General features: G+C 38.2%; 2 protein-coding genes across 2 annotated transcripts; both read right to left on the bottom strand.

Annotated features, from left to right (window-relative positions):
* Window positions 1–355: 355 nt before the first annotated feature.
* LOC131770402 (uncharacterized) lies at window positions 356–685 on the bottom strand. The gene has a single exon (XM_059086109.2). The coding sequence runs from the start codon at window positions 683–685 to the stop codon at window positions 356–358; it is 330 nt and encodes a 109-aa protein (XP_058942092.2).
* A 1,704-nt stretch (window positions 686–2,389) lies between these two features.
* LOC131770401 (adenosine 3'-phospho 5'-phosphosulfate transporter 2) lies at window positions 2,390–9,361 on the bottom strand. The gene is made up of 10 exons (XM_059086108.2): window positions 8,910–9,361; window positions 7,575–7,693; window positions 6,888–6,984; window positions 6,149–6,206; window positions 5,837–5,944; window positions 5,527–5,624; window positions 5,165–5,257; window positions 4,568–4,679; window positions 4,383–4,452; window positions 2,390–4,112 (listed from the first exon to the last, which is right to left on the bottom strand). The coding sequence occupies exons 1-10, from the start codon at window positions 9,171–9,173 to the stop codon at window positions 3,953–3,955; spliced, it is 1,179 nt and encodes a 392-aa protein (XP_058942091.2). The 5' UTR covers window positions 9,174–9,361; the 3' UTR covers window positions 2,390–3,952.
* Window positions 9,362–15,524: the final 6,163 nt, after the last annotated feature.

Genomic DNA, 15,524 nt, shown 5'->3' on the forward strand with positions numbered 1-15,524 from the left:
AAACTCACTCGAGCTCATTAATGATTAACGTTTCATTAAACACATGAGAGGTGAAACCCTATTAGTATACATAAAGAATACATGGCTCGCTCTTTAACAGAATATAACGCTTTGTTTGGCGATGCTTTTAGGGTTTCAAGCACTTTAGAATCATTATCGTCAGTAAAAATACCAAAAATAACAAGAGTTATAGGCGTTACGAAGAGATGTATTACAATGCTTTGATATCTTACGCCAATGGAGTCACTACTTGGACTGTATCTTGATCTTGAAGCCTTTAAAAACAAATTCAGTCACTGAGATAGTTGGTTGAGAATACCTTTATGGGCAACATTTTTTTTACGCCGCACATCGATCAAGACCGAGCGATGGACATGGCTCCAGGACTGCCTTTTACTTCTTGGGCTGATTGCACCAGCATGCAAAGAGGACAACAGCAAGTCGCCAGAATATCATTCAGGAACGTGCCATCGATGCCTTTCTGTTCCCGGATCTTAGAACGGATCTGCGCCATGAAGAAGATGTTTGCCAGCGGAACAAAAGTGGCCAGTCCACAGAGCAGGCAACTGTCTCCGACCGCCTCGGCGTTCTTGCCAGCCGTGTAGCAATGACAGAAGTGGGTAACGAGACATGTGCCACAATCATCAAAACAACCGAACAATCCGTGAGACCACTGTCTTGCCATGGCGAATCCAACTGAATCAAGTTCAGCGAAAAAAGATCGTTAAGATACAGGAGTTGAACAGATGAATAAACAGAGCTGTGACCAGCTTGCCACGCCGTAAATTGGAGACAGCGCCTATCGCACCGGAAGTTATACCTGCTTTCTCAGAATGGCAGCACCAGCCTATTGATTGACATATGCCACAATGAAAGCCAATCGCAGTTTCGACGACGTCATAGTAAAGTTTTCCACGGATTCTTATAATAGGGGAGATTATATAGTTAAGGCGGTGAAAATTATTTATTCAGCTTTAAATCGAAGCCAAATTAGCATAGAATATAAGGAAAAAAAAATACTCGGCAGGGTGCTTAGCAAATGTAATGTTTAAACAGCTTACAGGGTTCTTAATCAAATTTATCGTTCGAGCGAATTTGTTTGCAATCGTTTAAATTAAAAAAGGAGATTTTTAGGTGTGAAAGTAATAATTTGAAAAGAGCAGAGTCGTCATAACCGACCGTTGAAAGAACACAAGTTTTGCGCTGCGCATCTTAAGATCGTGACCTGTTTCGATTAGTATCCCTAAAGGTGTGGGAGGGGAGACTCTCTTACAAACTGACGAGATCATTTCACATCAGGAGAAAAATTTGGTTGTATATACGCTCTGAACTGTCTTTACGGTGATATCCTAAAACCGTAAACATTTTTCTTTTTCAAAAAAGAAACAAAGGTGAGAAATAGCTTAACGGTGATGTTTCTACCTCCCTCCCACCCCTCCCCCCCCCGATCGATCCACCCCAGTAATCATGATGATCGATACTCGAAGCGAGCAGAGTTGATTAACCACAAACAATACCCCTCGATTTATCATGATTTAGAAAATATCCGTGTGCGTCTTTGAAAGGTCACTCAAGGTAGGCTACCCGCGACGAAAGCCCTAAGACTTGACGCGATCTTAAATAAAGTTGTCAGAATTTAATATGACGGGAACTTTTGGGAATTTCAAACTGAGAGATATGTTAAAATGCAGAAAAGCATCTCAGGCTTGTATTGCACCCGAAGGAAGTCGTCTGAATAACAATTAGCTTGTTTTATTCTGTCCGGAAGCACTACTGAACCCTGCTCTCAGTTGAGAAGGCGTCGTTCTGTTTCGTTCATGTACAGCTTGTTGCTTTGTTTCGGCAACCTTAAAAATATCGCCGAGTTTAAGTGCGACTTTCATGTCAGGCTTTTTTTTCGGACAGGCTGTTTGATAATTTATTAGCGTCTTTTGTTCTTTCGAAACAGGAAGAACTGAGATCCTTTCAAGAACAGGAAGAAGCCACTTAACGTTTGTCAAGTTCAAGCGATTGGTATAAGTTTTAGCTCGGGCTACGTGCTCTCTGCAACAGTAGGCGTTCAAGGCAGGTGACAGATGTTTCCGTTTCGGAGTTTCAAATGGTCACTCTCATATGAAGGGACCCCGTTGCACGAAAGAGAGAATATATCTCGTGAGCCTGCTTCTTTTGGAGTTCAGCACACAGGGGCGTTTTACTCCAATTAGGCAGAGATATTGCATGCAACTATCACACGCACCTTACAAATAAGAACAATTTAAAGTTGAAGCAATATTTCCGCTTGACGTTTCGTCGTTACTTTTTCAGCGACGGGTGTAAATTAATTTACTAGCACAATGATAAATCTCTTCAGCAACTTTTCTGAACGTATTTATAATATTATTCTCTTATTTCAAATTAAATTTCCGCCTTTATTTTTTCATACAGCAAAGGACACAACGGGGGTAAAACCACCCTAAAAAAAACACACATAAAACTCATTACTTCCCACGATACAACCGATCATAAATGCTTTCCACCAAAGAAAGCAGAGATGGAGAAGGAAAATCATTAGTACCATGAAAGTATTACGCAGGGACAAAGAATATCGTTCATATATCAAAGTACTTAAATCTTTCAACCAAATATTTCTCTATAATGAAAAAATAGTCGCATCTCTTAGTTTACTATTTTGAGCGAAAATACTAACTCATGCGAAAATACCGTACGCGTACCCTCCCCATGAAATAATCTATAAATATCATATCAAACAAATTTGCTGAAATCGGACATTACTGACGATGAGAGCGAAGAGATTAAGGCCTCTCTCTCGATATTTCATTTTTTTTTTTGAGGAAATAGCTTTTCGTGACAAGCTCAAAAGGTCAACTTCATGAACAAATCCAAAAAATGTAATAAATAAAGATTGATCACATCACGGCCCTCTTTTCAAAACCATAATTTACGATGTTTCAAATGATTAGTTTTTCCCAATTTTCATGTAAAGATTTCAAGTCGCTGTCAGTATCTGAGCAACAACGTACCTACACCCCACCCCCCCCCTCTCCTCCCCCCCAACAACAGTAAACTGACAACTGGTTAGAATTGAAGTTGGGTTAAGGAAGGGGTAGGTGCGCAATTGCTCAGATGAGATAAGTGATCCAATATTTGTGTAGCTTTAATATTTAAAACTAATTTTCAAGAAAACACCTCTCTAAAAGCGTAAATTGTACATCCTTCCCCTGAGCTAGAAGTGAACTCGTTGTCTGTCTATCATCGTATGAACCCAAAAGCACCGACGATAGGCAAATTGACAACTGACGTTTGAACGAGAAAAGATTGGGTCGCGAAACAGCCTTTCTAGTCGATCTGGCCCAGCTTGTTTTAAGGCTGGATAAAACCATTCAGCGGTTAAGCGTTTACAAAACAAAGCATGCTATCCGCTGGATGGTACTTTAGCCAGTAGATAGCGTTATATCCACCGTTTGAACAACTAAGGCCTGGTGCCCAATCTTTCCTCGACTTAGTCTCTCGCTCCATTCATCAAGAGAAAAGCAGATTCCTAGCAGTCTACAAGCGAGGAAATGGAAAAGCTTTGACTGTTAGAAGCAGAGCAAAATATGCAGAGCACTCTGTGGAGAGATATCGAGACTTTCGAAAACTCTCTGCATCAGCGAGATATTTGCTTTAATAGAGACAACCCCTTTTGAGACAAGTTCATAGTTTACGCATCTTGAAATATTTGCCCTGAAATTTTCAAGTTCATAATCTTCAATCCGTCTAAATCTTCTCCATCCTAAACAATCCTTATTCCCCCGTTTTTTATTCTTGCCTCTTCTGTACTTTTCTATCTCACCAAACTAATATTTCGTAATATCTTTCCAGTTTCAGGAAATTTTTCCACACCGCAAAAAGACATCTCAATATCCTGGCATAACTCCCTTGCGCCATGATAAATAGAACTTCTCATCTCATATCAAACGTTTTCCATAAAAGGAGTTCCCTTTTGTCTTCGTAAGAACAACTTTAAATACTGCGATCCATTTTGAGCAAGCCATGCGTTGATTCGTGTTTCATTTTTACTATAAACATTCAGAAAAATCCCAAGAAGAACTATGAAACCAGACCAAACGTAGCTGCAAAGATAGACAAGGTAACTACCGTTAGAGGAATTACAACGACCAATCACAATAAGAGGAAAAAAAACAACGAATAAGGATTAAAAGTCATTACACGTGACCGTCGAAAAGTGCCGGGGAAAACGCGTCTGATCCGTGTCAAGCGATAGAATCGCATGTGACAAGGTGCGTTTGGCTTGACACACGAAGTTATTCATGAAAAATTGAAAAACCGTGTTTGTCAAGAAAACATAGAGCTCAGTTAAGGTTTCCTGCCAGCACACTTACTGAATCGTGAATGGTTTTGCGAAGAATATGAAAGATAATACCATCGTCACAGCTTTCCGGCCAGTCGTCACTGAAAAAGAACGAATCACCATGTAAGGATTTATCGCGCACGAGAATTAATTCGGTATTAAATATCCTTAGGTTGTTTTAGAAGATGAATAGCAAGCTCTTCATTTGATGTTTACCTGTAACAGCGAGAAGAGCACCGAACGCTTTTATAAGAGTTAAGACAAATGTTATTCCTAGATATCCAGAGATTGAGAAGAGGAATGATAATCCGTAGGCTTGGAACGGATTCTACAAAATAAATAAATAAATAAAAATATAAAACTCAACAATTAAGTTTTCGTCATTCAACTACCGATACACAACCCAGAAAAATCTTTTTTTTTTGGTTAATCATTTTGCAAATCGTGCGCTACGTTTTGGCGCTTACCGCACGCACCATCGAACCAATCAAAATGTAGCGTACAGAACAGGCATCAAATTTTTTTGCGTTTGACAGTTGAGAGGATGAACACGCGAGGCGAGACATGCACGAGATGAGGAGCGCGAAAACCAAATGCGTTTTTTTTTCGCGTTTCTCATCTCGTGCGTGTCTCGTTTCTCGCGTTTGCCTCCGTCCCTCTGAAAAACGCAGAAAGAGGACGAACGTCCTCCTAACTGAACATGCAGGCCCACCACATCTCCAGATTTTCCATAAAATACAGAGTCTAAAATCAGTAATTGAATATGTGAGACCAAAAGCCACGTTAACAATTCATTACTTACTTTCCTCTCACCTGTGCACAAAATTTGAAAGCTGGTCCAAGCCCGCCAGAAAATATCAAACCAACGAAAATATAAACAAATCCAATACTGTAAGAATACAATACCTAAAATAAAAACAAACGAACCGAGCACTTAAGGGTGAAGTCCTAAGTATGGAGATTGATCACCACAACCAACTCACACTTAGCTTTATGAACCTTACCCCTTCACTTCCCAGAAGTGATTACCACGTAACTTCTCCCTATAATATCCATATATTATCTACCAAAAGGTAACGAGAATACACAAACTTATCAGGTAGAAATTGTAATCTTCATCAAACAACCAAATTATCTTGAAAAATGGGTCTTTGCAAATAAATGTGTACACTTACCACTTCTGTGTTTGAGCTCTTGTGTGCCTTCATGGCCTTCTCTTGTACATTTCCAATAACAGCGTCAGCACACAGGGCCATTGAGATCAAAACTACCCCTAAGAAAAATAAACTGTTCAAAGCAGACATCCTCTTTATTTCACTATGTATAACCCAGATCATGAATTGCCTTATAGATAAAGATTGTTAGAAAATAATAATAATAATAATAATAATAATAATTATTATTATTATTATTTATTTTTGGTTGATGACATGGGAAGTGGTGCCCAATCTTCTGAGCAAATGAGATATGGAAGCTACAGCTTACCAGTATGGTTGAACTCCGGTTGGACAGTGCTGTCTGCTAAGGTGAAGAGTATTAAGCCAATGCTCATACTCAGGCAAGCCAGAAAATCAAGGAGTCTGTAGGATTTTCCTACAGACAAAGAAAAAGGACAACTTTCCAAGAAGTCTTCTTCGAATTAAAGCATTGCAATTCATTCTGAAATGGAGCCTAATTACATCATAACTACTGAAAATATTTTTCAGAAAAGTCTTTGTAAAATGATGGCTAAAGCAACTGTCTTATAGTTATATCTCAATTCCAGGCAACATTTTATCAATCACAATTCATTATTACCTTGTATAATAATGCCTCCAACCATCACTGGAATTAACTTACAACATTTAAAAATGACCTGAAATCAATGAAAATTATCAGGGGCAAATTTAGAAAACTTTGAGTCAATAGTTTCTCAATTTAATAAATTAGAGTTACTTAATCTAGCCCTTTACACCCTAACATCAGTATGCATATTCTCCATACTGTTCTCTAGAAATTTCCTAAGCTTCTGACAAGGAGAATTTGTTTTAATCAACAATTAAGAGCTTCCTTAGTTGGTGATCATTTCCTTTATTCTTGTAACCTTAATGTGTGATTTGGTGGTGTTATTGTAAGGAGAAATCAGATGCTTATCACCCTTAGAGGACAAAGGGTTACTCTGCACTGTTTCAATAATGCCTGAAATTAGTGGTTTCATCACAGAGAAATTGGAAATTATCTTGCTTAATGATTCTCAATTTGAAGTGAATTATGTTAACCTTTAACTCCCAAGATCCAATTATTAATTCTCCTCACTACCTGCTACACATTTCCTTGTAAATTGGTTATGAGAATTTGGTATTTGATCAAGATAATATCCTGTACCTGATAAGTTTGAGTATTCTCACTACTTGTTTGCTGGATAATGTAAGGATACTCTGGGGAGAAGTGACAGGTTGATCACTTCTGGGAGTTAAAGGGTTAAGGAGTTAATAAAATATAGAGACAATGAAACTTAAAATTATTTTTATTTTTAAATTCATTATGATTCCTGTACCTGTGTAGGATAATTTAAATAGCTAAGAGATGTATTAGAGAGTCCCATTGTGGCCACAGTCAAGAATGCTAAAAGTGAATATGTCTTCAGAGGAATTCTGCCAACAAGAAGAGGACAAGGATAAATATTATGGATCAATATCAGTATCTGGGTAACTGCCCACCTACCCCTCCCCTAACTCAACAACAGTCAATTGATAACAAGTTAGGGTTAATGTTGGATTAGGGGAGGGGTAGGTGGGCAGTTGCCCAGATACTGATATTGATCCAATATTATCGTACATTTAAGACTCAATATGAAAAATTTGTTGGTTGAGAGCATTCAATCAAATATACAATATTTAGCATCAGAAGTTTAACTGATATTTGGAATAAGTCAAGTTCAAAGTCTGCCTAGTTTCCAAGCCCTTTGGCCATGTCGAGTCCTCAGCCTTTCACAAACTCAGAAAGAGGTGTTGTTTTTAAAAAAATGTATAATAAAACAAGTTTTGAATTTGGTTTTTGTGCAATATCATGAATTATCAAACCTTGTGTCTGAGTTGTCTAACCGAGCCTTTGCCTCGACAGATAACCTTGGACCTCAGTTTTGCTAATTCATGAAATCAAGCAAAACTGAATCCAATAACTGCTTAATGTTCAGATACCTTCATTTAGTTAAGGCTAAAGGGTAATAACTCCTTATACTTACTTTCTTGTTTTGTCTTTTTTAAAGCTGGTTTCAAATATTCCAAATATTGAATACCAAGCAAACTGGACAAGAGTGAGATACCAACCAAATGGTTTCATTCCTGTTCTAAAGATCCATTCCTGTTTAAGAAATAAGAAAACAGTTGGTCTCTAAATTCTAAAGGATCAGAACTCAAGACGGTCAATAAGTTTCAAAATTGAAGGAAAGTAGAGGAAGGTCAGTTTGCTGTGGACACCATGCTGTTTGTAACATTACAAGCAACATGGCATTATTCTGATATGTCTCAAGTATTCCACAAGTAGTGCATGAACCTTCCGGCAATTCTGAAAATGTAGTCAATTCACACATTTAAACCTGTTACTAGTCAAATATGCATTCCATTCTTTTAATCTTTTAAATAGTGCTGCTGTGCAAATTTCCTAGATGGTATTTCAATAATTATTGTTTTCATCCTCATTATTTATTTCACTTCATTATATACTGTATAATGAGGTGAAATATGGCAGACTAACTGGTAGTTTTTACCATGACCATGTCCCAGTCTAGGGGGGGGGGAGGGGGGGGAGGGAGAGGGAGGGAACTATGCTCTCATACACAAAATGTGGTCATTTATCTCCTGATGAGAGCACAGTGGCTCACCTTCATGGTTTTGTGATAAATAAATATCTTTAGAAGTTATAAGGGGCTTATTAGAGAATGAGGCATTTTAGTGAGGGAGAGGGAGGGGGGGGGGAAATTGTAAAAAAAGGAAAGAGGGGTGACAAAGAGGTGACTTGGTAGCAAGAGGCAAGGCGTATCACAAAGTCATAGTTGGTATGGGGGGGGGGGAGACTCACTAAAGGATAACTAGAAGCTGATTAAAAGATTTGTTAGAGAGTTTTTGGTAAAGCCTCAATTTCCAAATTAGAACTAGATAATATCAAAAAGAATAAAAGAGATGGCAAGTTTTGAGCTCGGTAAGAAAATAGAGAAAGATGTTTTTTCGTTTGTCACGAGCGTAAGAGAGAGAAAATATTCTGAGTCCCCATGAGGAATCGAACCTCAGACCTTCGGATTCCGCGTTCCGATGCTGTAACACTTTGTCCCACGCTCGTGATAAGTAGAAAAGAATCATCTCTCTCTACATAAGTTTAGCACCTAATGTCATTCCTCGGGAAGATTTCACTAAAACCCTATCGTGTTTTAAACAAAGAATTCGTCCCAGAGGTGAACTATTGTTTACTGCTCTGTTTTCTTCATTAAAAAATAAATAAATAAATAAATAAATAAAAATAAAAAAAAACTGTATGCATAATAAAATATGGGGTTATACAGACATATTGTCTCATTACTTACCTGAACATATCCATATATCAGATAAAATACGAAAACTCCACCACAACAAACAAAGAACTGGGCTGACTTCGGAAGTGAATCTAGAGCGATTCCCAGGACAACAAGCTCTTTGCGGCCGTCTGAATTTCCTCCGCTCCCACCATTAGAAATCGATATTATGGAGTGATTGAGCTTCAACTTCTGAGAGTCAGCCATCAGACTTCTCAAAGTTGGATTATTTCTCGCAAATTTCAACGTCTTAGGACGAAAGTCGTTTCTCGACATCTAGTTTAGCTCAGTGTAAAGATCACCGGTAACATCTTTCTGTGCTTAGTACCGATGACAAATTAATTGAAATATATTCTACTGACATTAATCGTAGAAAATCAGACGTTCACGTGTCATTTTTATATTAATGCAAGCCTATAGAAATAACAAAAAGTTTCTCTCCCCGTAGTTGATACATCCGCCATATTGAAAAACCGCAAATTCCTGGGAACAACTTACAACAATTTCGAACCCAGGGCTTCACGCTCAGCAAACTTTGAGAGATGATAAAGAGTGAAAAGTTAGGATGATTTAGTTCACTTTCTTTCAATGACGTAAATCTGCATCTATCCCATATCACCTCGTGATCTCCATAGTGCATAGATGGTCAACTGAGCTATGAATAGATTGCACTGTGCGCCCAGAATCTATTTTTCCCTTACCTCCTCCCATGACACCCCGCTCACCTCAGTCCATCCTAGTGTCCAGTCATCTCTTCCCAGAAAACACTTATAGCGCGACTAGGTACGAGTCTGCTTTGCGCGTGCCATTAACGGTCAGCGCGCACTTATGCTACGTAACAATAAAACAACTTACTAAAAAACGAAAACTAAAAACAAAGCAGCGATCGAAAGGTTACCGCGCTTTCTTTGACAAATTGCTCCAGTATCACAAATGATATGATTACACAAGAGCCAAACTGGGGGCCCTAACGAAAGGATTTATATTAAATTTTAAAGTTGCGGTGTATATATCTCAATGGTCAGTAAAGAAGGAAGCAGTGTTAAAGTTGTGGTGTATATATCTCAAGAGTCAGTAAGGAAAGGAAGCAGTGTTAAAGTTGCGGTGTATATATCTCAATGGTCAGTAAAGAAGGAAGCAGTGTTAAAGTTGCGGTGTATATATCTCAATGGTCAGTAAAGAAGGAAGCAGTGTTAAAGTTGCGGTGTATATATCTCAATGGTCAGTAAAGAAGGAAGCAGTGTTAAAGTTGCGGTGTTGATATCTTAAGAGTCAGTAAGGAATGGAAGAGGTGTTAAAGTTGCGGTGTATATATCTCAAGAGTCAGTAAGGAAAGGACGCAGTGTTAAAGTTGCAGTGTATATATCTCAAGAGTCAGTAGGGAAAGGAAGCAGTGTTAAAGTTGTGGTGTATATATCTCAAGAGTCAGTAAGGAGAGGAAGCAGTGTTAAAGATGCGGTGTATATATCTCAAGAGTCAGTAAGGAAAGGAAGCAGTGTTAAAGTTGCGGTGTATATATCTCAAGAGTCAGTAAGGAAAGGAAGCGGTGTTAAAGTTGCGGTGTATATATCTCAAGAGTCAGTAAGGAATGGAAGCAGTGTTAAAGTTGCGGTGTATATATCTCAAGAGTCAGTAAGGAAATGAAGCAGTGTTAAAGTTGCGGTGTATATATCTCAAGAGTCAGTAAGGAATGGAAGAGGTGTTAAAGTTGCGGTGTATATATCTCAAGAGTCAGTAAGGAAAGGACGCAGTGTTAAAGTTGCAGTGTATATATCTCAAGAGTCAGTAGGGAAAGGAAGCAGTGTTAAAGTTGTGGTGTATATATCTCAAGAGTCAGTAAGGAGAGGAAGCAGTGTTAAAGATGCGGTGTATATATCTCAAGAGTCAGTAAGGAAAGGAAGCAGTGTTAAAGTTGCGGTGTATATGTCTCAAGAGTCAGTAAGGAATGGAAGCAGTTTTAAAGTTGCGGTGTATATATCTCAAGAGTCAGTAAGGAATGGAAGCAGTGTTAAAGTTGCGGTGTATATATCTCAAGAGTCAGTAAGGAAAGGAAGCAGTGTTAAAGTTGTGGTGTATATATCTTAAGAATCAGTAGGAAAAGGAAGCAGTGTTAAAGTTGTGGTGCATATATCTTAAGAGTCAGTAAGGAATGGAAGCAGTCTTAAAGTTGCGGTGTATACATCTCAAGAGTCAGTAAGGAAATGAAGCAGTGTTAAAGTTGCGGTGTATATATCTCAAGAGTCAGTAAGGAAATGAAGCAGTGTTAAAGTTGCGGTGTATATATCTCAAAGGTCAGTAAGGAAATGAAGCAGTGTTAAAGTTGCGGTGTATATATCTCAAGAGTCAGTAAGGAAATGAAGCAGTGTTAAAGTTGCGGTGTATATATCTCAAAGGTCAGTAAGGAAATGAAGCAGTGTTAAAGTTGCGGTGTATATATCTCAAGAGTCAGTAAGGAAATGAAGCAGTGTTAAAGTTGCGGTGTATATATCTCAACAGTCAGTAAGGAAAGAAAGCAGTGTTAAAGTTGCGGTGTATATATCTTAAGAGTCAGTAGGGAGAGGAAGTAGTGTTAAAGATACGGTGTATATATCTCAAGAGTCAGTAAGGAAAAAAAGCAGTGTTAAAGTTGCGGTGTAAATATCTCAAGAGTCAGTAAGGAAATGAAGCAGTGTTAAAGTTGCGGTGTATATATCTCAAGAGTCAGTAAGGAAATGAAGCAGTGTTAAAGTTGCGGTGTATATATCTCAAAAGTCAGTAAGGAAAGGAAGCAGTGTTAAAGTTGTGGTGTATATATCTCAAGAGTCAGTAAGGAGAGGAAGCTGTGTTAAAGTTGCGGTGTATATATCTCAACAGTCAGTAAGGAAAGGAAGCAGTGTTAAAGTTGCGGTGTATATATCTTAAGAGTCAGTAGGGAGAGGAAGTAGTGTTAAAGATACGGTGTATATATCTCAAGAGTCAGTAAGGAAAAAAAGCAGTGTTAAAGTTGCGGTGTAAATATCTCAAGAGTCAGTAAGGAAAAAAGCAGTGTTAAAGTTGTGGTGTATATATCTCAAGAGTCAGTAAGGAAAAAAAGCAGTGTTAAAGTTGTGGTGTATATATCTCAAGAGTCAGTAAGGAAATGAAGCAGTGTTAAAGTTGCCGTGTATATATCTCAAATGTCAGTAAGGAAAGGAAGCAGTGTTAAAGTTGCGGTGTATATATCTCAAGAGTCAGTAAGGAAAAAAAGCAGTGTTAAAGTTGTGGTGTATATATCTCAATAGTCAGTAAGGAAAGGAAGCAGTGTTAAAGTTGTGGTGTATATATTTCAAGAGTCAGTAAGGAATGGAAGCAGTGTTAAAGTTGCGGTGTATATATCTCGAGTCAGTAAGGAATGGAAGCAGTGTTAAAGTTGTGGTGTATATATCTCAAGAGTCAGTTACGAAAGGAAGCAGTGTTAAAGTTGCGGTGTATATATCTCAAGAGTCAGTAAGAAAAGGAAGCAGTGTTAAAGTTGCGGTGTATATATCTCAAGATTCAGTAGAGAAAGGAAACAGTGTTAAAGTTGCGGGTTACATATCTCAAGAGTCAGTAAGGAAAGGAAGCAGTGTTAAAGTTGCGGTGTATATATCGCAAAAGTCAGTAAGAAAAAAAAGCTGTGTTAAAGTTGTGGTGTATATATCTCGAGAGTCAGTACGGAAAGGAAGCAGTGTTAAAGTTGCGGTGTTGATATCTTAAGAGTCAGTAAGGAATGGAAGAAGTGTTAAAGTTGCGGTGTATATATCTCAAGAGTCAGTAAGGAAAGGACGCAGTGTTAAAGTTGCAGTGTATATATCTCAAGAGTCAGTAGGGAAAGGAAGCAGTGTTAAAGTTGTGGTGTATATATCTCGAGTCAGTAAGGAAAGGAAGCAGTGTTAAAGTTGCAGGTTACATATGTCAAGAGTCAGTAAGGAAATGAAGCAGTGTTAAAGTTGCGGTGTATATATCTCAAAAGTCAGTAAGAAAAAAAAAGCTGTGATAAAGTTGCGGTGTATATATCTCGAGAGTCAGTACGGAAAGGAAGCAGTGTTAAAGTTGCGGTGTTGATATCTTAAGAGTCAGAAAGGAATGGAAGCAGTGTTAAAGTTGTGGTGTTGATATCTTAAGAGTCAGTAAGGAATGGAAGAGGTGTTAAAGTTGCGGTGTATATATCTCAAGAGTCAGTAAGGAAAGGACGCAGTGTTAAAGTTGCAGTGTATATATCTCAAGAGTCAGTAGGGAAAGGAAGCAGTGTTAAAGTTGTGGTGTATATATCTCAAGAGTCAGTAAGGAGAGGAAGCAGTGTTAAAGATGCGGTGTATATATCTCAAGAGTCAGTAAGGAAAGGAAGCAGTGTTAAAGTTGCGGTGTATATATCTCAAGAGTCAGTAAGGAAAGGAAGCTGTGTTAAAGTTGCGGTGTATATATCTCGAGAGTCAGTACGGAAAGGAAGCAGTGTTAAAGTTGCCGTGTATATATCTCAAGAGTCAGTAAGGAAAGGAAGCTGTGTTAAAGTTGCGGTGTATATATCTCGAGAGTCAGTACGGAAAGGAAGCAGTGTTAAAGTTGCGGTGTTGATATCTTAAGAGTCAGTAAGGAATGAAAGCAGTGTTAAAGTTGCGGTGTATGTATTTCAAGATTGGGTAAGGAATGGAAGCAGTGTTAAAGTTGCGGTGTATATATCTCAACAGTCAGTAAGGAAAGGAAGCAGTGTTAAAGTTGCGGTGTATATATCTTAAGAGTCAGTAGGGAGAGGAAGTAGTGTTAAAGATACGGTGTTTATATCTCAAGAGTCAGTAAGGAATGGAAGCAGTGTTAAAGTTGCGGTGTATATATCTCAAGAGTCAGTAGGTAAAGGAAGCAGTGTTAAAGTTGCGGTGTATATATCTTGAGAGTCAGTAAGGAGAGGAAGCAGTGTTAAAGTTGCGGTGTTTATATCTCAAGAGTCAGTAAGGAAAGGAATTAGTGTTAAAGTTGCGGTGTATATATTTCAAGAGTCAGTAAGGAATGGAAGCAGTGTTAAAGTTGCGGTGTATATATGTCGAGTCAGTAAGGAATGGAAGCAGTGTTAAAGTTGTGGTGTCTATATCTCAAGAGTCAGTTACGAAAGGAAGCAGTGTTAAAGTTGCGGTGTATATATCTCAAGAGTCAGTAGAGAAAGGAAGCAGTGTTAAAGTTGCGGTGTATATATCTCAAGAGTCAGTAGAGAAAGGAAGCAGTGTTAAAGTTGTGGTGTATATATCTCAAGAGTCAGTAAGGAAAGGAAGCAGTGTTAAAGTTGCGGTGTATATATCTCAAGAGTCAGTAAGGAAATGAAGCAGTGTTAAAGTTGCGGTGTATATATCTCAAGAGTCAGTAAGAAAAGGAAGCAGTGTTAAAGTTGCGGTGTATATATCTCAAGAGTCAGTAAGGAATGGAAGGAGTGTTAAAGTTGCAGGTTACATATCTCAAGAGTCAGTAAGGAAAGGAAGCAGTGTTAAAGTTGCGGTGTATATATTTCAAGAGTCAGTAAGGAATGGAAGCAGTGTTAAAGTTGCGGTGTATATATCTCAAGAGTCAGTATGGAATGGAAGGAGTGTTAAAGTTGCGGGTTACATATCTCAAGAGTCAGTAAGGAAAGGAAGCAGTGTTAAAGTTGCGGTGTATATATTTCAAGAGTCAGTAAGGAATGGAAGCAGTGTTAAAGTTGTGGTGTATATATCTCAAGAGTCAGTAAGAAAAGGAAGCAGTGTTAAAGTTGCGGTGTATATATCTCAAGAGTCAGTAGAGAAAGGAAGCAGTGTTAAAGTTGTGGTGTATATATCTCAAAAGTCAGTAAGAAAAAAAAGCTGTGTTAAAGTTGCGGTGTATATATCTCGAGAGTCAGTACGGAAACGAAGCAGTGTTAAAGTTGCGGTGTTGATATCTTAAGAGTCAGAAAGGAATGGAAAAGGTGTTAAAGTTGCGGTGTATATATCTCAAGAGTCAGTAAGGAAAGGAAGCAGTGTTAAAGTTGCGGTGTTGATATCTCAAGAGTCAGTAAGGAAATGAAGCAGTGTTAAAGTTGCGGTGTATATATCTCAAGAGTCAGTAAGAAAAGGAAGCAGTGTTAAAGTTGCGGTGTATATATCTCAAGAGTCAGTAAGGAATGGAAGGAGTGTTAAAGTTGCAGGTTACATATCTCAAGAGTCAGTAAGGAAAGGAAGCAGTGTTAAAGTTGCGGTGTATATATTTCAAGAGTCAGTAAGGAATGGAAGCAGTGTTAAAGTTGCGGTGTATATATCTCAAGAGTCAGTATGGAATGGAAGGAGTGTTAAAGTTGCGGGTTACATATCTCAAGAGTCAGTAAGGAAAGGAAGCAGTGTTAAAGTTGCGGTGTATATATTTCAAGAGTCAGTAAGGAATGGAAGCAGTGTTAAAGTTGTGGTGTATATATCTCAAGAGTCAGTAAGAAAAGGAAGCAGTGTTAAAGTTGCGGTGTATATATCTCAAGAGTCAGTAGAGAAAGGAAGCAGTGTTAAAGTTGTGGTGTATATATCTCAAAAGTCAGTAAGAAAAAAAAGCTGTGTTAAAGTTGCGGTGTATATATCTCGAGAGTCAGTACGGAAACGAAGCAGTGTTAAAGTTGCGGTGTTGATATCTTAAGAGTCAGAA

This window comes from Pocillopora verrucosa, chromosome 2 (assembly GCF_036669915.1).
Source record: "Pocillopora verrucosa isolate sample1 chromosome 2, ASM3666991v2, whole genome shotgun sequence".
Classification (NCBI taxonomy): Eukaryota; Metazoa; Cnidaria; class Anthozoa; order Scleractinia; family Pocilloporidae; genus Pocillopora; species Pocillopora verrucosa.

Excerpts from the sequence above, each read along its gene's own strand:
- LOC131770402 (XM_059086109.2), bottom strand. The coding sequence starts at position 685 with ATGGCAAGACAGTGGTCTCACGGATTGTTCGGTTGTTTTGATGATTGT.
- LOC131770401 (XM_059086108.2), bottom strand. The coding sequence starts at position 9,173 with ATGTCGAGAAACGACTTTCGTCCTAAGACGTTGAAATTTGCGAGAAAT. Across the intron at positions 6,207-6,887 it reads ATTTAAATTATCCTACACAG|GTCATTTTTAAATGTTGTAA; the intron begins GTACAGGAATCA and ends CATTGATTTCAG. Across the intron at positions 4,453-4,567 it reads TGCTCTTCTCGCTGTTACAG|TGACGACTGGCCGGAAAGCT; the intron begins GTAAACATCAAA and ends GTTCTTTTTCAG.